General features: G+C 33.2%; 5 protein-coding genes across 8 annotated transcripts; all 5 read left to right on the forward strand.

Annotated features, from left to right (window-relative positions):
• The first annotated feature begins 58 nt into the window (after positions 1-58).
• LOC107644960 (SPX domain-containing membrane protein At4g22990-like) lies at positions 59-5,939 on the forward strand. 3 transcript variants are annotated; one of them, XM_088489055.1, is made up of 7 exons: positions 59-2,625; positions 3,224-3,505; positions 3,606-3,707; positions 3,816-4,313; positions 4,430-4,710; positions 4,869-5,071; positions 5,320-5,939. In XM_088489055.1, the coding sequence occupies exons 1-4, from the start codon at positions 2,566-2,568 to the stop codon at positions 4,245-4,247; spliced, it is 876 nt and encodes a 291-aa protein (XP_088345181.1). In that variant the 5' UTR covers positions 59-2,565; the 3' UTR covers positions 4,248-4,313; positions 4,430-4,710; positions 4,869-5,071; positions 5,320-5,939. The 3 variants fall into 3 exon arrangements, with proteins under 3 accessions (XP_088345181.1, XP_088345182.1, XP_088345183.1); XM_088489056.1 differs by having other exon boundaries at positions 60-2,625; positions 3,816-4,121; XM_088489057.1 differs by having other exon boundaries at positions 60-2,625; positions 3,816-4,109.
• Positions 4,494-6,059, forward strand: LOC148566412 (SPX domain-containing membrane protein At4g22990-like). The gene is made up of 4 exons (XM_088487529.1): positions 4,494-4,710; positions 4,869-5,071; positions 5,320-5,510; positions 5,978-6,059. The coding sequence occupies exons 1-4, from the start codon at positions 4,494-4,496 to the stop codon at positions 6,057-6,059; spliced, it is 693 nt and encodes a 230-aa protein (XP_088343655.1).
• A 3,693-nt stretch (positions 6,060-9,752) lies between these two features.
• On the forward strand, positions 9,753-11,263 carry LOC148566413 (uncharacterized). Its single transcript, XM_088488868.1, has 2 exons — positions 9,753-10,921; positions 11,024-11,263. Exons 1-2 carry the CDS (start codon positions 9,832-9,834, stop codon positions 11,104-11,106), a joined length of 1,173 nt encoding a protein of 390 aa, XP_088344994.1. The 5' UTR covers positions 9,753-9,831; the 3' UTR covers positions 11,107-11,263.
• A 5,129-nt stretch (positions 11,264-16,392) lies between these two features.
• Positions 16,393-18,347, forward strand: LOC107644961 (uncharacterized). The gene is made up of 2 exons (XM_016348940.3): positions 16,393-17,584; positions 17,670-18,347. Exons 1-2 carry the CDS (start codon positions 16,462-16,464, stop codon positions 18,113-18,115), a joined length of 1,569 nt encoding a protein of 522 aa, XP_016204426.1. The 5' UTR covers positions 16,393-16,461; the 3' UTR covers positions 18,116-18,347.
• Positions 18,348-22,348: 4,001 nt separating this feature from the next.
• LOC148566414 (uncharacterized) lies at positions 22,349-26,148 on the forward strand. 2 transcript variants are annotated; one of them, XM_088488871.1, is made up of 3 exons: positions 22,349-23,617; positions 23,703-24,211; positions 25,911-26,148. In XM_088488871.1, exons 1-2 carry the CDS (start codon positions 22,483-22,485, stop codon positions 24,197-24,199), a joined length of 1,632 nt encoding a protein of 543 aa, XP_088344997.1. In that variant the 5' UTR covers positions 22,349-22,482; the 3' UTR covers positions 24,200-24,211; positions 25,911-26,148. The 2 variants fall into 2 exon arrangements, with proteins under 2 accessions (XP_088344997.1, XP_088344996.1); XM_088488870.1 differs by lacking the exon at positions 25,911-26,148 and having other exon boundaries at positions 23,703-24,227.
• Positions 26,149-27,045: the final 897 nt, after the last annotated feature.

Genomic DNA, 27,045 nt, shown 5'->3' on the forward strand with positions numbered 1-27,045 from the left:
ATTTAAAAAAAAAAGAAAACATAAAAAATAGCCAAATCTGACTGACTGAAAAACCTAATCAAGGCCATATTATCCTTTGTATAATTTTGAAACTGAAAAAACACTAATCAATTTGGTTGTTCAACTATTACATGCTTTATAAAAGAGTAAAAACGTTATGATAAACAGATTACGAAAACTTATGTTGCATGTTTTAAAAAACTGATAAACAATTTAAAATAGGAAAGTTTGGATTCAACTAACTAGCAAGGGTCATGTATATCCTGTTTGACCTAGGATCAATAACCAACCGTGGAGTTTTTTCTTTGTACCTTTTACACACGTGAGTGAAATAGGTGATCTAATGTTTCCATCCAAATACCTATTGGCGTTACTTGTTACTAAATTGTAACAAGTAATATTACCATGAGTCTCGTTTGAATTGTAGATTTACCAATCTTATTATAAATTTTCAGGTGGTCTTTTTGAGTCGTACAGTTTAAACCTAAGGTTTTAAATTGTCGTTGGAAAGATTGGACGAAGGTTTTAAATTGTCGTTGGAAAGACAAATTCTGCATATTTTTTTTACAAGAATTATGACAAAAAAATTCGCACTTTATATGAGAGTGAGATAAGAGATTACATAGGACTCAAGGGTTTTCTGGGAATTTATAGTAGGATTAGTAAATCTTTATCAAGTAAACTGGATTTATGGTTATATTAATGGTTACAATTTAGTAACAAGTAATGACAATGGGTTTTTAGGCGAAAACATTGGATCATCTATTTCAGCCATATAAGTAGGATATACTTGATCCCCTTGTTTTTGAAGCACTACAAGTAAGTTTTTGTTTGATCTATTTTATCATAACATTTTACTCTTTTATAGTGCATATAATAATATTTTTACTCTTTAATAATTTTAAGAATTTAATAATACACTATCCGTATATTTTGACTTTAATGGATATGTGTAATTTTCTTATTACTGTACATCTAGATTTTGAAAAACTAGATTATAACTATTTGAGAAAGGCGTTCATATCCTGTAGACATAGGACCGATATCAAAAGAGTTGTTGATGGCGTACTATAGTCAAACAAGCAAACTCTGATTAGTGTTTTTCATTTTCAAAGTCATACCAAGGATAATATAGCCTTGATTAAGTTTGTCGGAAATGTTTGGTTCCATGGAGTAAAAAACAGTCAGGTTAGATTTGGTTATTTTTTTATATATTTTTTTTAAATTAAGTTTTATTTTAATTATATAATTTTTAATTATAACAGATTAGTGCCATAAACTTTTTCGAATCTATATACAATATATTTGAGAATCTTTTCTACAGATTTGTATTGTATATAAGGTGTCACTTCGTACCAACCTCGAGAGAAAAATATTTTAGTTAAATTACATGAATAAAACATTTTTTTCTTTTTATTTTTTTTTCTTTTTAAATTCTACACCTTACTTTAATATAGTTTATTTTTCCAGCAAGTTTGTCAAATTACATTCTGAATTTGTTATCATTTCCTTTTACTTACATTCAAATCATTTTAATTTGCAAGTTTTCAATCTTTAATTTACTCCTTTACTTCAGTTGGTTCGTCTAAAACTAAATGTGAAGTTTCTCCGTCAATCATGTTTACTCTAAAACAAAATAAGAAGACTCAATCATACAAAAATATTCAACAATAATTTTTAATAATCAATTAATCAAAATAAAAACGTTACTTCCGTTTAATATAAACTGAATAATGGAGATCCTTAAAGCAAGAATTATATAATCGTGAGCCAAAGCATATAAATTTCTAAACCTCTTTAATATAAAAGAGCTAAAGCATATAATTAAATTTAGTTTGAATTCTAATCAATTAATCAACAACTAATTTTAAACTATGAATCCAAAATATACTAAAAACACATAAGCATTTAACAAACTTTAATGGATATGCGTAATTTTTACTCTTTAATAACCTTTTTTTTTTAAATTCTGCATTTTATTTTAATGCAGTTTATTTTTCCAGCAATCTAGTTACATTCCTGAATTTGTTATCATTTCTTTTTTGTTAAATTCAAAGCAGTTATGTTTCTATGAAGTTTATTTACATTCAAAGCATTTTAATTTGCAAGTCGTTTTCAATCTTTAATTTACTCGTTTATATGTATATAAAAAACAATAAAAATTTCTTCTTAGTTATAAAGAAGGGTAGACTTTGATGCATGGTCAACTGTTAATCACATAAAGGAATATGTTTTGCTCCTAGATAATAGATTTCGAACCAACCTAAAAACTTCTTGCAAAATTTTTTTAATTTTAATTTGCAGAAGATCTGTTAAACAGCTGTATGTTAATTAGAATTGTATTTATACACAAAAAAAATTTAAAAATAAGGTACTTGGGTTGTTATCAATAATAAATCAACCACTATATATAGCGATACCTGGACTACAGTATTAACACTTGTAATTTTCCATTGTTGTTTCATTGATGACCACAATCACGAGGGTCTACTTTGTCTCAAGATTCTCGTTCAAGCCACATTTATGTTGTGGTTGACGATGTCGCAGTTCTTGCATATGTGAACTATGTTTCTGCTGATATTTGGTGCAAAGACGAGAAGCTTGCACTCCTCGACTTCAAGTCAGGTATTAAACAATCATATATAGATTATTGCAGTTAGGATGATCTAGCTCGTTAGTAGACTATTTTTTTAATTATTGGAGTTGAATTCAAACATGTTCTATGAACTTTGGCTTTTGCAAGTGATTGATAGTTAATACTTGTTTACTTAAATCAAGTTGTTTCTCGTGAATAACTTTTTTTTTTTCAAAAAAAAAAAAACACACACACACACACACACACACACTAGCCCTTTGAGAGCTTTATAATTGAATTAGGTTGTCCAAAATCGATTCCAATTAGTTAGATTCAATTGAATTATCGATATTTACGGTTTTATGACTTTTATCTCAAAGTTAAATATATGATGCGTTCGTTGTGGTTAGTCTTGTTGCAATTTATAGTGTTGGATGAACCAAGCCAGACTCTTATAAAATTTGTAAGTTTCACTCTCCAGAATGCCAGATAATCAGGTTTCTGTTGTTTTCAATTTTTATTACTGCCAATGGTCAACTTAGATTCCAGTTGCGAATGTGATGATTCTAGTTGTGTGTTAACATTGGTTTCAATCACTCTCTAAATGTTACAAATCAGATTGAGAAGATTGTCCTTTTCCTTTTGTAGCAACAAGGGATTTTGGCAAGCAGGATATCGAAGCTTGGAGAGCAACATGATGATATTCTGCCGGAACCTGAAATTCACAAAATGTCTGAACTGCGAGAAGCTTATAGAGAAGTGGGACAAGACCTATTAAAGCTTCTTTTCTTTGTTGAGATGAATGCTATTGGTTTGCGCGAGATATTGAAGAAGTTTGACAAATGTTTTGGCTATAGATTCATTGATTACTATGCTAAAACTCATGTGAATCATCCTTACTCTCGGCTGCAACAAGTGTTCAAGCATGTGGTAATATGTTTTATTCAAAACGAGTCTTCACTTGGACTGTCACATAAATAAATACAGAACTTTGTGAATGGCCATTGACTGATGGATTTGAAATTTGTAGGGAATAGGAGCTGTTGTGGGATTATCTCGCAATCTTCATGAACTTCAGAACCGTCAAGGGATCTATTTATCAATTTATGATCAACCTGCCCTTCCTCTGCAGGTTCCACATCTAATTTGCTTCAAACACTTACTTTGTTTTATCGTAGCTGGCTTTGGAGCATCATAAGATTGGTGTTGATTATCATATTTCCTCGGTCTTTTCATGCAGGATCCTGTCATTGATTCAATAAAAGCAGTGGTTGACAGGTTAACTAACTCAACAAACTTCCTTAAATTTTTGGGGCAACATGCTCTGATTATGCAAGAAGAGCTGCCAACCCCCACGGAGGAACATGTTGATGAAAGATACCATTTCATGTCTCTTATCCTGAACTTGGCAAACACATTTTTGTATATGGTCAATACATATATTATTGTCCCTACAGCAGATGACTACTCTATGAGCCTTGGGGATGCACCAACAGTTTGTGGTATCGTAATTGGGGCGATGGCTGTTGCTCAGGTGTTCTCTTTGGTATATTTTAGTGCCTGGTCAAATAGATCTTACTTCAGGCCTCTTGTCTTCAGTAGCATAACTCTCTTTCTTGGAAATACCTGTGTGCATTGGCATATGATGCTTGTTTGTTATGGATTCTCTTGATTGGTCATGTGTTCTGTGGGCAAGTAGTCTTCTATTCCCGAATTTTCGCATGCCAAGATTTTGATGGTACTTGCAAATAATGTTGTGTGTTTGAGTTGATTAGTACATATTCTGTTTACCATCTTATTAGGAATATTATGAGGTATCTTTTCTTGTTGATAAACACTTGGATATTATTACAGATTGGGTTCTGCCAGAGCTGTTAATAAGCGTTATATCAGTGACTGTGTCCCTCTCAAAATCCGGATGCAAGCATCAGCTGCTTGTGGTCCTGCATTAGCTGGCATATTGCAGACCGATTTTAAGATTTACAAGCTTACATTTAATCAAAATACGTTGCCCGGTTGGGTTATGGGTGTTGCTTGGCTGATATATCTTGTATCATTGTGGATCACTTTCAAGGAACCTTCTCATGAACCCGTAGAGAATGAGAATCACGCGAATAATCATCAACCAAATAATGGTACTAACTGAACTTATACTGCACCAATTTGTTGCTGCTTGTTCAGAATGAATGAAAGTAGTCTTGCACAATTTTCTTTGCAAATATGGATTTTTTTTTTCTCTTGTTTTGTTGAGCCTCAACATGTGAATATAACATGACACGTTTTTCTCATGTAGAAGTGAACGATGCACTTGAACAAGGCCTAAAACAGCCATTGCTGATTACTTCAGATGATAAGGGAGATGAAGAAGCCGATCAAGATTATGATGATAGTGAAGAAGCTTCAGAAGAATCTCGTCTACCAGCGACTTCGATTCGGTCTGCATACAGACTCAAGCCATCTGCAAAGATTTGTGTACAACTCACTGTCTCCCACAGAGTATGGGTTTTCTATCAAGTGCTGAGAATTTCGTTACATGTAGATGTTTGAGATCACTGTTAATGTTAAGATGGAAAAAACTAATTCATTCACCTGAGTGCTCTGAACTGAATATGATGTCATTGCTTATTTCATTTAATTTGCACTTTCTCCTGTTTTTTGTAGTAAATTCCAATGGCAAATGATCATTTAGATAAAATATTGGAAAATTAGACATTTAACCTACCGAATTTGTTTAACATTTTCAGGTTCAGTTATTGATATATTTTATACTCAAATATGTAATGGAGATTTTAGTATCGGAATCTAGTGTCATCACAACATACTACTTTAACTGGTCAACAAGCAGAGTTGCACTTTTTCTCGCTTGCCTCGGATTGACTGTTCTTCCTGTAAACGTTGTTGTTGGAAGCTATATAAGCAACATGTTTGAGGACAGGTATTGATAATTTATGCTCTAGTTGGATTAAGAAAGATGCATGTAAGTTGATAGTAACACATTTCTTCTTCATGCTGAACAAGTGAAGGAAATTGAAACCATCTTATATATTAGATTGAGATCCTCACTTACTCCATCTTTTGCGAGATCATTCAGAACCATGATATTGTTCAAATATTCTCCTCTTGTATCTAAGTGATGGGATGCTTGTGTACTAGGCTATCCTTTATGATGCACATGGAGTATGTCAAATAATTCATGTGTTTAGACATAATTTGCATCAAGATACATTTACATTTCGGATGCACCAATTTTCTCAATCCAACAATTATTATTGGATGAAGTGAGTAATAGTTATCTTAATGTATTGGTTTAATTTAGTATTAAAACATGCTTGATGCTTGATTTAAGCTGATGTAAATTTGTTTAGTTTTTGTTTTTCCTGACAATTACATAATGCTCTTCAGCATGACCTCACCTGTTATCTGTCATTCTTTGTCTCCATTCCATAATTTTGATCAGTTAAGTGATTGTGGCTTCATAAGGTAGAAGTAGTAGCTAGTCTTTCGTTGTGTAGGGTGGCAAAATGTGAATTATTGGCCGAATAGATTCCTTAATTGTCATTAATTTTTCTGTGATAATTAACTTGGTTTAATTTTCTTAGATGTTCTAAACTAAACATGTTGCGCAATGGTGTGCCTTTTTTTATCAAATTTAGTTCATTAGACAGAACTAACATCTTTATTGCATTCGACTAATTTTCACTGAACTAAGAAAGTTCATTTATGTATGTATATATATTTATACATCCACTAAGCTTAAATGTCCTCATATAAAGTTATGGCATCATAGGTGTTTACGATGAGACATTATACTTTACCTTCTAAAGTGAAATCTAAAATTTAGAAGATTGGTTGAAACAACTTTGGCGTAGAATTTAGGGGCACATGATTCGGTATTCCAAAGTCATGGAGTTTTAGTATTCTCTAACTAAAAAAAAGGTTCATAGATGAAGGTTTAGTACTTTGTAATTAAAGAGAGAGAGAAGTACCCCGCAATTAAGAAGAGAGAAAAAAGCATTAAAATTCTGTTTGGGTTAAAAAAATTTATTTTATTATTTTAATTTTAATTTACTTTATATTTTAATTGATATTAAATTATTAGAAAATTATAAAAAAAAAAGAAAAAGATAAAAATATTTTTCTAGGATTAATTTAAAAGACTAAAACATCTTCTAGCATTAAGTTTATTTAATTTGAATTAAAAATTTAAATTAATTATGAAAAAGTAAATCAAGTTTGTAGTTAATTTTTAAAGGACAAAAATTCCCTTTTAAATAAAATCTATTTTGTGTAAGCATATATTTATAAAACAACATTAAAAATTTTTTATATAAATAAAATAGCATAAATCTCTATACCAAAACAAAATACTTAATTAAGTCTAACTAAGTTGTTATAATTGTTTTTTATATTATACGCTTTGTTTTCCGTTTTTTTTTTCTCTTTCTTCGTGTCCTCCTCCTCTTCTTCATTCTTTTTCTCCTTTCTTTTTTCTCCAAGGAAAGAGCCCAAGCTAGCTGGTGGGACGAATCCAAGCAACCCAACAACAGCATTCCAACAAGAATGACTAACTTCAACCTGTTCATGTATGCTTTATTTTATCAGATTTTGAATACTAATGTGTTTATTCCACTATTAAATAAAGTTAGACATGTTAGTAGGATTTCAATGTTCATATATCATTATGTACCTTTTTAGGTTATAATCTTTTTCATTCACAAAATTGAGAAAATATCAAGTTTTAGTCAAAGAGAATAGGTGAATCAATAAGAGCATATGAGTCAATAAAAAAAAAACACAATAAAATATTCATGATACCAGATATTTGTGTTACGGGTCTATCTATGATGATTTTACTTGCTATTGTTCTAAACTTCTAATTCATTTATTATTTCACTTATGAAAGCATTAGTTGTATGTTATTCACTTATATATTTTGGATCTAAACATTCTCATTTAATTTATCCAATTTTGCATATAGAGCAAGATGTTGACAAGTTTATTCGTGATCGTGATCCTAATCAGCAGTAGCTTAAATTTCAGCAGCTCCCAACATTCTATATATATTGTTGATAGCTCAATATTGTTGTTCATTACAGTCAGTGGTTTTAATGGATAATAGCTTACCTAATAGGCTTTAGCCAGGACTAATTAACCTTGAAAATGAGGTTGACTATTCATTTACAAGGCAATTTTTCAGTTCCTCGAACAATTGATTGAAATTTTAAGACTTTTAATTTCTGTTAAAAAATATAAATAATAATAAATAGGGGTGTTGAAAACTAAAAAAAATTGTCTATCGAAATCAAAATATTAAATTATTACACGTGTATCCAATTATATAACGTTACATTAGTAAAAATAACTACCTTTTACATTACATGCGCGAATGATCATCTAAAAGAACGGATGTGATTGCATGATTGTGTAAAATGTAAAAAATAAATTATTTCAGTTTAGAAAATTAATCTAATTGGAGTAAAAGTCATTCCAAATGCAATATTTTTCAGAAAATATATGTGCATATAGTTTTTCTGTATATATAATCTTTTGAGGTTTTAAGTTATACATCTAAAACACAATATATTTCTATAAGTTTTACTTATTTATTATAGTTAGTCTTTTAAGTTTTACATTTAATATAAAACACAACATTTTTATATATAACTTATTTATTTATCTTTTTCAATTTGCAAAAGAAAAAAAAACCTCAAATAAATATCATATCATCTACTTTTGTTATATATGTGATTTAATTTTTATACACTGATAATAGAAAAAAAAAGTTACATTGACATCTAATTATTTATTGTCGTATTAAAAATATTAAATTAATATGAATATTAATTGATATATTTTTTTTGGGCCATATACCCCCCTCCCCCCCAAAAAAGCAAAAGGGTCCAATAAAAAATCTTAACAGAACAAAAAAATGTTCGATCAAAATAAAGAAAGCAAAATAAATTAACTAAGATTAACAAGGAAGAGGAGTCCTTCAGAGAATTCAAAGTGGGCCCAAGTTTGCCACAGTTCATAGATCATAAGCTAAGATCACATTAGCTTTAAGGGCAGATTATATATCCTCCAATTCCAAAGGATATGTCGAAATCATGATGCATCAAGGTTTTAGGGGAGGGGTTCTAAATTTATTGTTTGGATTGTTTACAAAACAAATCTAGGACTAGTTGAATTAGGGGATTCTACTGTGATGAGTGGTTTGGAAGATGCAATGCAGTAGAATTTATACTGCATTGCTTAGAAATTTGTTAAATGAATAATTTATGTCAATTTTTCTTGGATTCATATAAACGGGGTCTCTGCATCCAATCTTCTATAACCGAAAGTCCGAAACCCTAGCCTACGTGCATGTTTGGACGTCATTATTTTGTTAAAAAAAAATCTTTTTTTAATAAAAAAAAATCTTTTTTTATTTTTTAACGTGTTTGGTAAATTTCTAGTAGTAAAAATAAAAGTACTAGTAAAATAAAAAAAAAAAAATCTTTTTTGAGAAGTTATAATTTACATTTTTTTTTAAAAAAATCTTTTTTTCTTAAAAAAAATATGTTTTTCATATAATAATAAACAAAAAAATATTTTTATATTGTTATACCCAAACATAATTGATTGATAAAAAGACCTTTTTACATGAAATACCTAAACATAAAATTACTTTTACTTTTTCATAAGATCTTTTAAAGGGCTTGTTTGGGTGAGCTTTTAAAAAAAGATCATAAAATTACTTTTACTTTTTCATAAGATCTTTTAAAGGGCTTGTTTGGGTGAGCTTTTAAAAAAAGATCTTTTTTCGAGTTATCTTTTTTAAAAGATCTTATAGAGAAGTAAAAGTAATTTTATGTTTGGATATCTCATGTAAAAAGGTCTTTTTATCAATCAATTATGTTTGGATATAACAATATAAAAGTACTTTTTTGTTTATTTATTACATGAAAAACATCTTTTTTTTAAGAAAAAAAAATCTTTTAAAAAAAGATGTAAATTACAGCTTCTCAAAAAATATCTTTTTTTGATTTTACTAGTACTTTTACTTTTATTACTAAAAATTTGCCAAACATATTAAAAAATAAAAAAAAAAATTTTATTAAAAAAAATTTTTTTTAACAAAATAATGACACCACATATACACAAAAAAAGATAACTCAAAAAAAAAATATTTTCTTAGAAGTGAGCCATACAACCTCTACGTCTGCCTTCTATATAACAAACAAATAAATCCTTTCTTCTCTCTGTTCATATTGTTGATGATGGAGTCGGCGGAAACAGGAGCATGCCTGTGGATGGTGACAGACCACAAAATCTTTGGCATCCGCATTGAGAAGTTAGAAAAATTGGGGAAGAATGAGGTTAGGGATTGGAAATCCCATCTTGAGCGGGCTCCCTTTGATTTCCATTTGGAGCTTCCAGAGGTCAACATGTCTCCCTTTATCTTCGCCTCGAAACTTTTCTTAACCACTGAGCCAAACGATTCTGGCACGAAGATCTACCAAATCTCCTATGTCGGCGGCGATACGTTGGAAATATCTGAGGCGGTAGCGACGGGCGCAGTCCCTCCGGTACCGACCGGCTTCCCGAATTACATTGCAAACATTAAAGGTGACGTTTACTTCGTGGGGCAGCTTGACGCACAGGGATTATGTGGTACGGGGTTATGGGTTTTACGTTCCAATTCCAGGGAATGGGTTTCCGTGTCCGCTCCTCCAACCGAATACGACTCTGATAATCTTGGTTGTCCTTTTGGTTTCGTTCTGAAAGACAAGCTGTTCCTGTGTCCCTTGCCCCCACGAGGAATTAGCTATGTTTACGACCCCCCAACTGACGAATGGACTAGACTGGAGTCCACATTTTCTTTTTCTGATCATCATTTTCTCCCATCCTTTGTGTTAGTGTCGCCCCCTGGGGATGTAGGCGATCGCAGCGTGGTGCTGACAGGGAGAATGAAGAGTCTTCCCGGCGGATCTCGTGTGAAATATGACATACACGCTTTGCTGGTGGATAATCAAGATTATCGTGTTCATCGCCGTCAACGCCTTGATGAGTTGTGTGAGGCGATCCAACCATCCTTCTTTAAAGCTTCGGACTCAGACCTCAGCTTGGTTGACCTTGGCAACAGCAAAGTATGCGTTATGATCGGTGGTCTCGCAGAACGCATTCCATCCCTTTGCATTTTAGTAGTTGAATTAGGGTTGGTACAAGAGGAGGAGGAGCAGCAAAGGTTCTTATCTGTGCGTGTACTCGTCAATCGAGTCTTCGATATGGTGCCTGAAGTGCCCTGCACCTCTTTTATTTTCTCGCTCAGCAAGGGAATGCCTCGCAAACATCCATGCTCCCAAGGTATATATAATGTTGCTTTTGTTAGAGATTTGGTGAATAAATTTTCTTTATTTTTTAAAAGACTTGTTATTCTTAAGACCTCACAACAAAATTATGTTACAGATTGCATCTCTCCAAGGAAAGTCCCCAGGCTAGCTGGTGGGACCAATCCAAGCAACCCAACAACATCATTTGAACAAGAATGACTAACTTCACCTTGTTCATGTATGCTTTATTTTATCAGATCTCTCAGTTAGACATTTCTATGTTTGGAGCTTTACCTGTAAATAGATATTAGGAAGAATGCAAATGCCTAAATGGTAATGGATAATTTTAATAATGGATTCCTTTCCCCTTTGTCCATAATTGGGATTCTCTCTACTTGCTTTTAATTAGAAAAATTCTTATTCTATCCTATCTCTCAAATCTTCCTCCTATCATAGTGGTTTTCATATTTTCATATGTTAGGATATACACAAGATCATTGTAGTTAACCTCAATTTTCTACAAAAGCTAAAAATATCAAAGCTTTCTATATTTCCTTTTTTTTATTGGGTGATTAGTTCTTTTCTTTATTAAGTATAAATCCTAATTTAAAAGAATTGTTGAATCACATATTTTTGTCATTATTGCCAAAGGAGTCAACATGTTTTTTTAGAAGATTTTAAGATTGTGGAGTAGCTTAGTGTTTATATGAAAGAAATGTTGAATTTGAATGAGACAGGAACCTACAAGAAGAGACTACATTTGGTATTAATTAAGATGCTAACACTCAAGCCTGAAGATACATAACATTATCTTCAACTCCTTCGCTTGCATTGTATATTGGGTGAGATTGAAATTGAGTTGAAAAAAAAGAAAAAGAATTGAGCTCCTTCATTATTTCTCATTATATTTCAAATAATGTTCTCTTCTGTTCAGCTTCTTTGCTTCTATGAGCAGTCACCACTATGTGAACACTTAGTGCACACTGAGCATAATAATGTCATATTATTGAAAGATAAGAAGCTAATATCAAACCCTTCTAATTGTTGCATAGTTCATGCAGTGAGGGAGGATTCACAGCAACAATTCTATGTTAATATGTTATGATTTGGTTCAAGTGAACTTTGTAGATAAAAAAAATTACTCTATTTGCAAATTAGCTACTTGAAATTTAGCTTATTACTCTTTAAAGCTTTTGTATCTATTGCAGAATATTAATATTTGTTAGTATCTAATAACTGAAAAAAAAGAGCTTATGTTTCTATGAATTTCCTTAGATTTTATATTTGATCGGTTGGTAGTGGTTTGAGTAAAGATGCTTGGTGGACTTTGACTCATGTCAAGTATTGATGTATAATATTGCGATGATGGAATAGCCCTTCCATCTTAGAATGTGTATAAACAAACTTTCACAAGGGTGCTTAACAGCTTAACTAATAACTAACACCTCAACTAACTACACTATCTATATGTCTATACACAAAAAAGTTTAATTATGTATTCCACAAGATATATCAGTGTTATGGTTCAGAAAGATTTAAAAATTTATGACTCGATTATATTCATTATTTTTAAAAATTTACATTTAATAGTATGTAATTAAATAATCTTATAAAACTGTTTCACGAGGAAAATAATCTCTTTAAAGTTATTTTAATTTAGTGACACAGATACTTATTCTATTTTTTTAAAAAGATAAAATGTATTTCTACTTTATAGAAAGTTTTATATATATATATTGAGGCTTTTCAGCCCAAAGAACAAAACAAACTAACTCAATCTGAAAAAAGAAACCCAACTACTACCAGTTTGCAAATTTAAAGAAATCTCAGAAGGAAGATGCTCAAAGCAAAAGGTATCCTGGATGGATTCAAGAACCAAGTTTGCTAACTTATTAGCTACATGATGTACTTCTCTATATAAGTTGCCCATTTACTTGAATCAGCAACTTCGATAGGACATGTTAAAATATAATGAACCACGAGTGATGCGTTAAATGCAATATAATCAATCTTTTTTGATAGGTACATCTGCATCGCAAATAATCACCTAAAAAGTTCGTTATATGATGTTTCTCAATCACCATATATCTTCGTAATTACTCTCTGTTCTGCAAGTCAAAATTTTTTATAAGATGTTTTGTAATCAAAGTGATTTTTAACTGTTCTTTGGAGAACTCTTATATTGATCGTAGGATCTGTCTTCACCATAGAGAATACGTGTTCAGCTACCACCTTCAAATCCAACCTTCTATGGTCTTGGCCTAATGTTGTTTGCATGCAAGAATGAGGACCACTGTATCTCCTAATCTCCCATTTTTCTTGCTTTTGACGATATGCAATGCGTATGTTCCATTGACATCCTGACCTAATCTGAGTGTAGTATATATCATAGTTCAAACTGGTCACTTTCTACTATCTTATACTCCACAGCTCGCCTGATGCATCTTTACCGTCATTACGGCTTCTTTGTTGTCGAACTGTTGCCCAATTTCAAAATTATGCGTTGGATCATCCTCGGAGCCTCCTTGACCAAAAGACCAATCTACATTCATTGTGTCAAGGTTCAACGTCGAATAGTGAGCAAGATGATCGTATGGTCTGGAAATAGCAGGCTGAGTTAGTGCAACTTGTGACACTGTGGAGTTGTTTAACTCCTCATGTTCCTCCTCAGGTATGTCCACTAGTTCAGCATCTACATCTTTATCATCAGACACGGGATGAATTTGATAATGATCTTGCATTGGGTCTCCAACCGCAGAACCATCATGACTTTCATGATCTACTTCCAACACACATCATTATAATCATTAGGATTTGACTCGTCTTGACTCCCTTCCAATGTCATGTTCAAATCAACCATCAACCATCAACCTTCTAATGTTTGTTCTTACTGCTGCAGATGATGCATTCTCATCACCAACTTCCGACAATGTCACTGCACACATATCAACGATTATGCCAACCCCTAATTAGTCGTATGTCTTCGTCATCACGTATTCGATACCTTGGTCAAATAAAATATTGTTAAAAGTCATGTATACATATAAAAATAATATAAACAAAATATCGAGAAAAAATAAGAAAATAAAAAAATAAATATCTTTTATAAATTAAAGTGTTGTTTACTTCTATTGGATATATGTAATAAAAATTTTTCACTCTCTTCATGTTTTGTAATTTTTGAGCATTATCACCTCTCTCACTTCAATTGGTAAGTATATAAAAGTTGGTTGTGCAAAAATAAATACAACAGATCCATCTTCATCAAACGTGATTTCACCATCATAATGAATTGATAATAATGTTATTCCAGACATTATAAAAAATATAATAATGAGAAATATAAAAGAGAAAAAGTGAATATAGATATGAATAAAGAGAAATCAATATATGTGGATATATACTATATGTGGAAAAAAGTTCGTAGTTAATTAACATAAAGTTCACTCCTCCAGGGGATAAACTTTATAAGAATATTAAAGTTTGCTGTTGCAGTGGACAACCTTCATAATAATGAACAAGTTCGTCATTGCATTGAGTGAACTTACTTCAAACTCAAAAAAATATGGAGAGATGAACTTTATAAAAATAAAATATTGAAGTTCGCTGATGCAGTCAGTAAACTTCATAATAATGAACAAGTTCGCTATTGCAGTTACTTTAAATTCTAAAAAATATATATATTCTAAAAATTATAGATAAAATTATTTCTTTTAAAAAATAAATAATTTTTAAATTTATTTCAGAAAATTTTCCGGAACATATTTAATAAAATTTATCTTAATTTTTTTCCGAGTAATACCCCAAATAGGTCCCAAAAAATTTGGCAGTCCGACAGATTTGTCCCCCAGAAAAATTAACTAGGTCCTGAGTCCCAAAGATTACTAGATATATGCCATATAGGTCCCCAAACCAGGTTGAACCGGTTAGCACGACACACTCTCTCTTACGTAGAGGTTGTAGGTGTGACGTGTTAGGTAAAGCAACACGTGTCGTGCTCAAGACAAATTAGTCCCTGGACACGTGGCTAAAACGATGTCTTTTTGGGACAACGCCGTTTTGAGGGGACAAATTCATCCCCACCTTTATTTCCTGGTTCTCAAAACTTTGACGTTCTAAAGTCGAATAGGTCCCTAAAATTTTTGTTATAAGTAAAAAAGGTCCCTGAATTTAAGTAGATACCTTGTATAGAAAAACGTATCTCCTCTCTTTCTCTTTGTAAAATTACAAGTATCCCAAATCCTCACCTAAATTTTACGACCTAACCCTTCATATTCTTCACCCCATTAACGTTTATCCAAGTTCGTAATGGTGCTTTGACAGTGTGTGTACGAGATAAGTTAAGTTAGTTTTTGCCGTATTAAATTGGCAGTAAAGAGTGAAGCGTGATGAACGTGCATGTGATGTACGTTCAGGGTAGATCAAAAATAGTTTGTTATAGGTGTAGCTTAAGTGAGAGTTGTGAAGTGGTTACGGATATATATTTGATAATAACAAAAACAATGTAGATATTTGAATTTTTTATTCTATTATGATGTTGTTGTATTGTGTTGGTTGCTTGGTTAACTTGTGAAAGAGTTTTATCTTTTGGTATTTAGATGAGTAAAGACATAGTACTTGTATTTCACCATGGTAAAAGTTTTGTTGGAGACAACAAAGGGGTACTTCGTACTTGTGCACATTAATGGAAAAGTCCGAAAATTTTTCCTAATAGACATTGACTTGATCTGTTTCTTTGACCTATAGAAATTTTTCTGGAACTTGGGTTATCATGACCACAAGGCAATGTCTTAGTATGATCCTACTTCTGCCAACTTAAAATCTGATATTCACCCAATTAATGAAGATAAAGAGATTAAACTTATGCAAAAGAACAAGATGCTAAATGAGGATACTGACGAATTCTAATTGTTTGACTGTAATTATACTTGAGATATGTCATTACATGTGTTTGGGGTTGTATATTTTGACATACTTTGGATAATTTCATCATGATTTGATTCTAGTTATGGTTCTAGTTGCTTAATTCGAAGGGACCAATTTAATATATATACTATAAATTCAGAGACCTTTTTGACCTATAACAAAAATTTTAGTGACCTATTTGACTTTAGAACGTTAAAGTTTCGAGAACCAGGGAATAAAGGTGGGGACGAATTTGTCCTCTCAAAGCGGCGTCGTTTGGCGTTGTCCCAAAACGACATTGTTTTAGCCACGTGTTTAGGAACTAATCTGTCCTGAACGCGACATGTGGTGCTTTAACTGACACATCATACTTACAACCTCTACGTAGGAGAGAGAATGTCGTGTTAACCGGTTCAACCTAATTTTGGGACTATATGGCATATGTCTAATAAATAATAATCTTGAGAACCTGAGTCCAAATAATTTTTTTGAAGGATAAATCTGTCAGGCTAAATTTTTGGAGACCTGTTTGAAGTATTTTTTTTTTGAACCAAATGATAGGCCCTGTGAGAAAAAACGGGGTTTGCATCCAATCTTCTATAACCGAAACGGGATTTATACGTACATAACAAACAAATAAATCCTTTCTTCTCTGTGTTCATATTGTTGATGATGGAGTCGGCGGAAACAGGAGAATGCCTGTGGATGGTGACAGACGACTACATCTTTGGCATCCGCGTTGAGAAGTTAGAAAAATTGGGGAAGAATGAGGATAGGGATTGGAAATCCCATCTTGAGAAGGCTCCGATTGATTTCCGTTTGATTCTTCCAGAGTCCTGCACGTTGCCTCGCTACTTTATCTTCGACTCGAAACTTTTCTTAGTCGGTAATCAAACCCATTCTGGCACCAAGATCCACCAAATCTCCTATGTCGGCGGCGACACGTTGGGCACATCTGAGGCAGTAGCGACGGGCGCAATCCCTCCGCTACCGATCGGTTTCTTCAGTTTCCTTGCAAACATTAAAGATGACGTTTACTTGTTGGAGCATGGTGCGGCACCACATTTAGCAATTAAGACGGGGTTATGGGTTTTAAGTCCCCGTCTCGGTTCCCCGAACTGGCATTCCATGCCTGCTCCTCCAACCGAAGTCGAGTCTCATAATGAATTGCCTTATGGTTTCGTGCTGAATGACAAGCTCCTCCTGCATCCTTGGACCGCACCAGGAGTTGCCTTTGTCTACTACCCCGAACCTAAAAAATGGATTAAACTGGAGCGCGCACTTTCTCTTCCTGATTATAGTGTTTTCTTGGGTGTGTCGTCCCTTGGGGATGTAGACGATCGCAGTGTGGTGCTGACATGGAACCCGGAGGGTCTTTCCGGACCTGGTGTGAAATATGAGATACACACTTTGCTGGTGGATAATAAAGATTATTGCATTCTTCGCCATCAATTCCTTGATGAGTTGTGTGAGGCGATCCAACCATCCTACTTTGATGATGGGTGCTCAAATCTCGACTTGGTTGACCTTGGCAACAGCAAAGTATGCGTTATCATCGGTGGTCTCGCAGAAGGCATTCCATCCCTTTGCATTTTAGTAGTTGAATTAGGGTTGGTACAAGAGAAGGAGCAGCAAAGGTTCTTATCTGTGCGTCTACTCGTGAATCGAGTCTTCGATATGAGGCCTTATTTCTTAAAGGACCGCGGTGTTCAAGTGCTCTGCACCTCCTTTCTTTTCTCGCTCAGCAACGGAACGTTGGACATAGACAGGGATTCCGTGAAGGATCATATAGGTAAGAAGATTGATAGGGTGTAGTCTTTTCTTTTTTTTTTGTGTGTGTGCTTATGTTGTCATGGTTGTTTGATTTATATTGGTAGGTGAGAAAGTTCCCACCCTGACTTCGGCATCTCTGGAGGCCTTTTCCCGGAAGAGGTCATCCGGGGAGGACGGCCCTTCGACAGAAGGTGATAATGTGGTCAAGGTTGCTCAATCTAAGGGGAGTAGTTTAAAGAGAAGAGAGCTAGAGTCAGGTGTTGTAGGTCTTGATAAGTACGTGGAGGTTTCTCAATTGAAGGATAAGGCTAGAGAATTGGGTATGAAGGACATGACCGAGGCTTTGGAGGCGAAGGAAAAAGAGTCAGAGGAAATGGTAAAACAGATAACTACTTTGCAGTCTCAATTGAAGGGACGCGATGAGAAGATTGAGGCATTAACTCTAAAGGTGTGTGAGCTGGAGAATGCATTAAAGGATGCTAAAAATTCAAAGGAGCCAATGGCTTATGACATGTTTGGAAAAGGGTTTGATCGTGCTAGGACTAGTTGAATTAGGGGATTCTACTGTCATGAGTGGTTTGGAAGATGCAATGGATTTTGGGAAGTAGGATTAATCTAAATCAAACCCTCTTTTAGGTATGCATTGCATTGCATTGTATGATATCATATATGGACAGAATTTTCAGATAGTAGAATTTATACTGCATTGCTTAGAATTTGTTGAATGAATGATTTATGTCAATTTTTCTTGGATTCATAAAACTTCTCATCTTTCTTTTTAATGAAATATTTAGGTGAATGCTAACATGAACTAAGAAAAATGCTGAAAGGATGTCTATAATTTGAGTTAGAAACTGTATACATCATTGTTGGCACATTAAGCTTTAAAGTTTAATGAGAAACTTTAAGAATGCTTTCACTAGAGTCAAGCTAATCAAATACCATACTTTTTAGAGCAATTTATAATCAAGTTGAGGTATTATTCATCATTAATTTTTACTAATTCTGAACTCTGTTTATATGCATATTATACTTTTATTAAACTTAATGCTTCTGGTGTATGCTACTGACTCAACCAACACCACTTTCGGTTTCTTTCTCTCCCAAATTCCAACTCAAAAATCTTCCATTTATTGTTGCTGCATTGTTGAGAGTTCTATTACAGTTTTAACACTTCTAGCGTCTTAATTACATATATATATATATATATATATATATATATATATATATATAAGACTTTATTTATTACAAAACACAAGTTTAATTTCCAACAAGCTAAGAAAAATGAAAGTACATGAAAAATTTAAGTTACATAATGCATTACAAGATCTAATGCAGCCCTCATCAGTCATCATAGCCTAGCTTCAAGCTTAGAAAACATGCCTTGCACAGGAGACTAACATGTTTAAGCGTTCCCAACTAAGACTGAAAGAGAGAAGAAACAAATAAGTTAAGAAATTAGTTAAGTCTCCATAGTAAAATTACATATAAAATATAAAATTAAGACGTATAATTATACATAGTAGTCGATTAATTGTGATGCTAGCTATCCTGGCAGTGGTGCTCGAGTTGGTTTTGCTTGTGTTAGCAGAGATTGGAAGGGAAGGTGGCAACGAGGCTGTCTGGGAACAATTGAGAGTCGTAGCATTTTGCAAGGAGAGTTGTTTGCTATTTGGAGAGGCTTTCTTTTAGCATGGGACTCGGGACAAAGAGACATTATATGTGAGACAGACTGTGTGGAGGCTTTTACTATTGTCAATAATTTACAAGATTGCTCTGGGTTTACTAATCCTTTGGTGTTAAAAATCCGAGATATCATGTCTTGGAAATGGCGTGCTGATCTTCGGTTGATCTTGAGAGATGCAAATACAGTAGCAGACATCATGGCAAAGACTGCAATGAGGACTATTTCTCCCCAAGTGGAGCTTCCATTGCCTTGGAAGGAGTTTGAGAGTAGTATTCAGCGGGACTGCCTTTCTTAAGCAGTTTCTTGTCTTTTTTTTTTCTTTCTTAGTTTTTGTTTATTTTCTTTTAAGTCACCAAAAAAAACATAGTAGTCGATTTAATGATCGAGTTCTTATAAAATACTAGAATGAGACCCGCACGATGCGCAGGGCGGTAAACTTCTTCATGTTGATCAGTTCTGTTTAAAATTTTTTTATATTTGTTAAATTTAATAATTAAATAAATTAATTAATTTTTGAGAGGCTTATTAGTTATGAAATACCCATAAGTCAACTGTGCAAATTTTTCAGTTTGTGGATTGATGTTGATTTTTGTACTCGAAATTGTGCTAACCGAATAATCGCCTAAAATATTATAATATAATAGGTTATATAAAATAAAATTGTGTTGTATTTGTCTCATTTAATGTATTATATAAAATATAATTCTTTGAACTAAGGAAAACAATAGATTTAAATTTTTTTGAAAAAGATAGTACCTTTTATTTAGTAACCAATGTTGATATAAGTGCAACAATTTTTTTGCCCTTTATTTGTGTTGTAATTTATTTGTTTATCTGACTTGAGAGATTTCTCTCCAATGTGAAAGGGAATACCTCGCAAACATCCATACTCCCAAGGTATAATGTTGCTTTTGTGAGCATGCATCTTGTTATTCTGTAAGAGTTACCCTTAAATTATACATTGTTAGGGATTTGGTGAATAAATTTTCTTTATTTTTTAAAAGACTTGTTATTCTTAAGATCTGAGAACAAAATTACGTTACAGATTGCATCTCTCCAAGGAAAGAGCCCAAGCTATCTGGTGGGACCAATCCAAGCAACCCAATAACACCATTGGAACAAGAATGACTAACTTCAACCTGTTCATGTATGCTTTATTTTATCAGATTTTGAATACTGATGTGTTTATTCCGCTATTAAATAAAGTTAGACATGTTAGTAGGATTTCAATGTTCATATATCATTTTGTACTTTTTTAGGTTATAATCTTTTTCATTCACAAAATTGAGAAAATATCAAGTTTTAGTCAAAGAGAATAGGTGAATCAATAAGAGCATATGAGTCAATAAAAAAAACGCAATAAAATATTCATGATACCAGATATTTGTGTTACGGATCTTTCTATGATGATTTTACTTGCTATTGTTCTAAACTTCTAAAGGCTTTATTATTTCACTTATGGTGGTATGTTATTCACTTATATATTTTGGATCTAAACTTTCTCATTTAATTTATCCAATTTTGCATATAGAGCAAGATGTTGACAAGTTTATTCGTGATCTTAATCAGCAGTAACTTAAATTTCAGCAGCTCCCAACATCCTATATATATATTGTTGATGGCTCAATATTATTGTTCATTACGGTCAGTGGTTTTAATGGATAATAGCTTACCTAATAGTCTTTAGCCAGAACTAATTAACCTTGAAAATGAGGTTGACTATATTCATTTAGAAGGCATTTTTTGAGTTCCTCGAACAATTGATTGAAATTTTAAGACTTAATTTCTTTTAAAAAATACGGTGTTCAAAAGTCAAAACTAAATTAAATAGATGATCGAAATCAAAAAATTAAATTATTACACGTGCATCCAATTATATAACACTACAACAGTAAAAATAACTATTGTTTACATTTATTGTATGATTGTAGGATTGTGAAAAACACAAAAAATAAATTATTTCAGTTTAAAAAAATTAAACTAATTGGAATAAAAGTCATTCCATATGCAATATTTTTAGAAAATATATGTGCATATGGTTTTTCTGTATATATAATCTTTTAAATTTTAAGTTATACTTATACACCTAAAACACAATATAATTTTTTACACTTGAGGCTTTTCAGCCCAAAGAACAAAACAAACTAAATCTGAAAAGAGAAACCCCACTACTATGAGCTTGCAAATTTAAAGAAATCTCAGAAGGAAGATGCTCAAAGCAAAAGGTATCCTGGTTGGATTCAAGAACCAAGTTTGCCAACTTATCAGCCACATGATGTACTTCTCTATATAAGTTGCCCATGTACTTGAATCAGTAACTTCTTTAGGACATGTTAAAATATAATGAATCACAAGTGATGCGTTAAATGCAATATAATCATTCTTACCTGGTAGGTACTTGTGAATCCCAAATAACCACCTAAAAAGCTTGATATAAGTAAGAAGATTGATAGGGTGTAGTGTTTGTTTGTTTTTCTTTTTTTTTGTTATTTTGTGTGCTTATAGTCTCATGGTTGTTTGATTTATATTGCTAGGTGAGAAAGTTCCCACCCTGTTGTAAATTAAAGTGTCGTTCATTTCCATTGAATGTGTGTAATAGATTTTTTTCATTCTCTTTATGTTTTGTAATTTTTCAGCGTTACCACAATACTACCCCTCTCAATTCAATGGCAAGTATACAAATGTTGGTTGTACAAAAATAAATATAACGGATTCATCTTCATCAAAAGCAATTCCACTGTCATAATGAATTGATAATAATAGTATTTCATATATTATAAAAAATATAGTAACTAGAAGTGTAAAAAAGAAAAGATAAATATAAATATGAATAAAGAGTAATCAGATATATACTATGTGCAGGAAAAAGTTCACAGTTGATTAACATAAAGTTTGCCGTTTGAGTGAGCCAATTTTATAAAAATATTAAAGTTCGTCATTACATTGGACGACCTTGTTTCAAACTCCCAAAAAAAATTGTATTCTAAAACTTATGGATAAAATTATTTGTTTTGAAAAATAAATAATTTTTTTTAAATTTATTTCAAAAGAATTTTCGGAACAAGATTTATCTTGAGTTATTTTTTTTTTTTCGCAGACCAAAGGATTGGCTCCGTGAGAAAAAGCGGGGTTTGCATACGATCTTTCAATAACTGAAACCCTAGCCTACGTCTGCCTTCTATATACAAACAAATAAATCCTTTCTTCTCTGTGTTCAGTTCATATTGTTGATGATGGAGTCGGCGGAAACAGGAGAATGCCTGTGGATGGTGACAGACGAATACATCTTTGGCTTCCGCGTTGAGAAGTTAGAAAAATTGGGGAAGAATGACGATGGGGATTGGAAATCCCTTCTTGAGCCGGATCGGTTTGATTTCCTTTTGAAACTTCCAGAGTCCGGCACGTGGAATCACTTTATCTTCGACGGGAAACTTTTCCTAGTCGATGATAAACCCGTTTCTGGCACCAAGATCTACCAAATCTCCTATGTCGGCGGCGACACGTTGGGCATATCTGACGCAGTAGCGACGGGCGCAATCCCTCCGCCACCGACCAGCTCCCACAGTTTCCTTGCAAACATTAAAGATGAAGTTTACTTGATGGAGCATACTGTGGTACCACCGCCAAGAAGAAAGAGGGGGTTATGGGTTTTACGTTCGGGTTCCAGTCCCCCGAACTGGCATTCCTTGGCCGCTCCTCCAACCGAACTCGCCTCTAGTTATTCGATTCATGGTTTCGTGTTAAATGATAAACTTCTCTTCCGTGGCGGGTCCGCACGAGGAATTGCCCATGTCTACCACCCACAACGTGACGCATGGTCGGCATGGATTAAACAGAAGCGCGTACCTTCTCTTTCTCTTCCTGATTATGATGTTTTCTTGCCTGTGTCGTTCCTTGGAGATGTAGGCGATCGCTGTGTGGTGCTGACATGGTACCTGAATGGTCTTCCCGGACCTTATGGGAAATATGAGATACACGCTTTGCTGGTGGATAATAAAGATTATTGCATTCTTCGCCATCAACGCCTTGATGAGTTGTGTGAGGCGATCGAACCATCCTTGTTTTATGATTCGTGCTTACATCTCAACTTGTTTGACCTTGGCAACAGCAAAGTATGCGTTATCATGGTTGGTCTCGCAGAAGGCATTCCATCCCTTTTCATTGTAGTAGTTGAATTAGGGTTGGTACAAGAGGAGGAGCAGCAAAGGTTCTTATCTGTGCGTGTACTCGTCAATCGAGTCTTCCAGTTCCATATGAAGCGCCATCTCTCAGAGCACTTCTGTCAATCGCCCTGGACCTCCTTTCTTTTCTCGCTCAGAAAGGGAACGTCGGACATAGACAGGGATGCCGTGAAGGATCATATAGGTAAGAAGATTGATAAAGTGTAGTCTTTGTTTTTTTTTTTTTTTGTGTGCTTATGTTGTCATGGTTGTTTGATTTATATTGCTAGGTGAGAAAGTTCACACCCTGACTTCGGCATCTCTGGAGGCCTTTTCCAGCAAGAGGTCATCCGGGAAGGACGACCCTTCGACAGAAGGTGATAAAGATAATGTGGTCAAGGTTGCTCAATCTAAGGAGATTAGTTTAAAGAGAAGAAAGCTAGAGTCAGGTGTTGTAGGTCTTGATAAGTACCTGGAGGTTTCTCAATTGAAGGATAAGGCTAGAGAATTGGGTATGAAGGACATGACCGAGGCTTTGAAGCCGAAGGAAAAAGAGTCAGGGGTAATGGAGAATATTGAGGCATTAACTCTAAAGGTGGGTGAGCTGGAGAATGCATTAAAGGATGCTAAAAATTCAAAGGAGACAATGGCTTTTGAGATGTTTCGGAAAGGGTTTGATCGTGCTGTAAGTCAAGTTAAGGCTCTTGCGCCGGATGTTAATGTGGATGATATGGATGTATCCAAGATTGTGGTAAATGGAGTATTAGTGGATGCTGACATCCCGTAGGAAGGTTGTGATGTCAAAGAGAATGAATGAATGATATACTTGACATTTTTCAAAACAAAGAATGAATAATTAGTTACCTAACATAACCCTCTATATATACTTGACACTTTTCAAAACAAAGAACAAAACAAACTTACTCAGGCTTGGTTTGGTAAAGCTTTTCGAAGAGGTGCTTGTGCTTTTTAAAAGCTCAAGCTCCTCATTTTGTGTTTGGTAAATTAAAAAGATCATGTGCTTGTGCTTGCAGCTTTTAAAAGATCGGAGTACTTTTGAAAGCACCTAAGGTAGAGCTTTTCAAAGTTGGCTTGTGCTTTTCAAAATTTAAAAGTCTAATATAACCTCATATGTTAACTAATTTTCAAATTTAATGCTTGCATTTATGTCTATTATAGTATTTTTAAATTTTAAAAGCTATTTTACCAAACACAATTGTTGTTGCTTGTATTTATTAAAAGCTATTTTTAATTTAATTTACCAAACATAAATGCAACAACTTTTAAAAAGCCATCTTTTAAAAGTTAGCTTTTATAAGCTACTTTTGAAAAGTAAAAACTTTACCAAACTAAGCCTCAATCTGAGAAAAGAAACTCCACTGCAATGACAAAAAAAAAAAAATTTTCCACTACTATCAGCTAGCAAATTTAAAGAAATCTCAGAAGGAGGATGCTCAAAGCAAATAGTATCCTGGTTGGATTCAAGAATCAAGTTTGCCAACTTATCAGCCACATGATGTATTTTTTTATATAAGTTGCACCCATGTATCTGAATCAGTAATTTCATTAGGACATATTAAAATATAATGAATTATAAGTGATGCGTTAAATGTGATATAATCAATCTTATTTAGTAGGTACATCTGCATCGCAAAAAACCACCTAAAATACTCGTTATACGATGTTTTCTAATTATTATATATCTTCGCAATTACTCTCTACTCTGCAAGTGAAACTTTTTTATAAGATGTCTTGTAATTAAAGTGATTCTCAACTGCTCTTTGGAGAACTCTTATGCTGATCGTAGGATCTGTCTTTACTAGAGAGAATACGTGTTCAGTTACTACCTTCGAATCCAACCTTCTATAGTTCTGGTCTAATGTTATTTGCATGCAAGAATGAATACCACCATATCTCCTAACCTCCCATTTCTCTTGTTTTTTACGATATACAATGCGTATGTTCCATTTCTCTGAGTGCAGTGTACATCATACTTCAACTGGTCACTCTCTACTATCATATACTCCACAGCTCGCTTGAGGCTATACATCTTTACCGCTATCACGGCTTCTTTGTTGTCAAACTGTTGCCCAATCTCAAGCTCATGCGTTGGATCATCCTCGGACCTTCGTTGACCAAAAGACCAATCTACATTCATTGCGTCAAGGTTCAACGTCGAATAGTGAGCAAAATGATCGTATGGTCTGAAAATAGCAGGCTGGATTAGCGCAACTTGTGACACTGTGAAGTTGTTTAACTCCTCATCTTCTTCCTCGGGTATGTCTATTGGTTTGGTATCTACATCTTCATGATCAGACACAAGATGAGCTTGATAATGATCTTGTTTTGGGTCTCCAACCACAGAACCATTATGACTTTCATGATCTACTTCTAACACACATCATTATAATCATCAGAATTTGACTCGTCTTGACTCTTGACTCTCCTCCGATGGCATATTCAAATCAACCTTCTTATGTTTGTTCTTATTGCTGCAGATGATGCATTCTCATCACCAACTTTCGACGATGTCGTTGTACACATATTAAAGAGAAACAAAAATAACTCTAACAATGGATGTTTGGAAAATGATTATGCCAATCCCTAATTAATCGTATATCTTCTTCATCACATATTCGATACTTGGCCAAATGAAACATTGTTAAAAGTCATGTTTACATATAAAAATAATATAAACAAAATATCAAGCAAAAAATAAGAAATTAAAAGAATAAATACTTTTTGTAAATTAAAGTGCCGTTCACTTCCATCGGATGTGTGTAATAGATTTTTTTCACTTTTTTCATGTTTTGTAATTTTTCAGCGTTATCATCTCTTTCACTTCAATCGACAAGTATATAAATGTTGGTTGTACAAAAATAAATATAACGGATCCATCTTCATCAAAAGTAATTTCACCATCATAATGAATTGATAATAATGGTATTTCAGATATTATAAAAAAATATAATAACAAGAAGTGTAAAAGAGAAAAAATGAATGTAGATGTGAATAAAAAGCAATCAGTATATGCGGATATATACTATGTGTAGAAAAAAGTTCACCGCTAATTAAAATAAAATTTACCGTTTCAAAGAGTGAATTTTATAAAAATATTAAAGTTCGTCATTACGGTAGACCATGTTGTTTTAAACTCCAAAAAAATGTTTAGTAAATTAAGATTCATAGCAACATTCACAAACCTGAGAATCAGTAAATCAACTTGCTCATTGTATGCCGCTCCATTTATTCACTCATGTCTAACCGAATTATAGCTGCCTCCTGAAAATATAATCAAACAATTTCAAGTGATGAAATAGTAACCACAAGTCCACAAAACAATAGTTGTAGACCAATGAAAATAATAATAAAGATGCATAGTATAAGGAGAAAATGAAATTAAAAACTCTCCTACGATAGATAACATTTTAGATAAAATAAATCATTCACATAACATCAGGAAAAAATAAATAAAGAAATAACCAAGACGAAAAACAAAACAAAATAACATTAAATAGAAAAGAAACCCAGCAAAACAAATGTCTCAATGAAACTAAACTTTTTTAAGCAGCACGTAAAAGAGGACTAGAAGTAAACATGTACTTTTACTTATCATCAAAAAATAAATATTAT

Source organism: Arachis ipaensis, chromosome B5 (assembly GCF_059453495.1).
Source record: "Arachis ipaensis isolate K30076 ecotype BB chromosome B5, ASM5945349v1, whole genome shotgun sequence".
In the NCBI taxonomy this organism is placed as follows: Eukaryota; Viridiplantae; Streptophyta; class Magnoliopsida; order Fabales; family Fabaceae; genus Arachis; species Arachis ipaensis.

Coding starts and splice junctions, on each gene's coding strand:
- LOC148566414 (XM_088488871.1), top strand. CDS start 22,483: ATGATGGAGTCGGCGGAAACAGGAGAATGCCTGTGGATGGTGACAGAC. Junction 23,618..23,702: donor TGCCGTGAAGGATCATATAG/GTAAGAAGATTG, acceptor TTATATTGCTAG/GTGAGAAAGTTCACACCCTG.
- LOC107644960 (XM_088489055.1), top strand. CDS start 2,566: ATGTTTCTGCTGATATTTGGTGCAAAGACGAGAAGCTTGCACTCCTCG. Junction 3,506..3,605: donor AACAAGTGTTCAAGCATGTG/GTAATATGTTTT, acceptor TGAAATTTGTAG/GGAATAGGAGCTGTTGTGGG. Junction 3,708..3,815: donor AACCTGCCCTTCCTCTGCAG/GTTCCACATCTA, acceptor CTTTTCATGCAG/GATCCTGTCATTGATTCAAT.
- LOC148566413 (XM_088488868.1), top strand. CDS start 9,832: ATGATGGAGTCGGCGGAAACAGGAGCATGCCTGTGGATGGTGACAGAC. Junction 10,922..11,023: donor CAAACATCCATGCTCCCAAG/GTATATATAATG, acceptor ATTATGTTACAG/ATTGCATCTCTCCAAGGAAA.
- LOC148566412 (XM_088487529.1), top strand. CDS start 4,494: ATGCAAGCATCAGCTGCTTGTGGTCCTGCATTAGCTGGCATATTGCAG. Junction 4,711..4,868: donor TAATCATCAACCAAATAATG/GTACTAACTGAA, acceptor TTTCTCATGTAG/AAGTGAACGATGCACTTGAA. Junction 5,072..5,319: donor AACTCACTGTCTCCCACAGA/GTATGGGTTTTC, acceptor TAACATTTTCAG/GTTCAGTTATTGATATATTT.
- LOC107644961 (XM_016348940.3), top strand. CDS start 16,462: ATGATGGAGTCGGCGGAAACAGGAGAATGCCTGTGGATGGTGACAGAC. Junction 17,585..17,669: donor TTCCGTGAAGGATCATATAG/GTAAGAAGATTG, acceptor TTATATTGGTAG/GTGAGAAAGTTCCCACCCTG.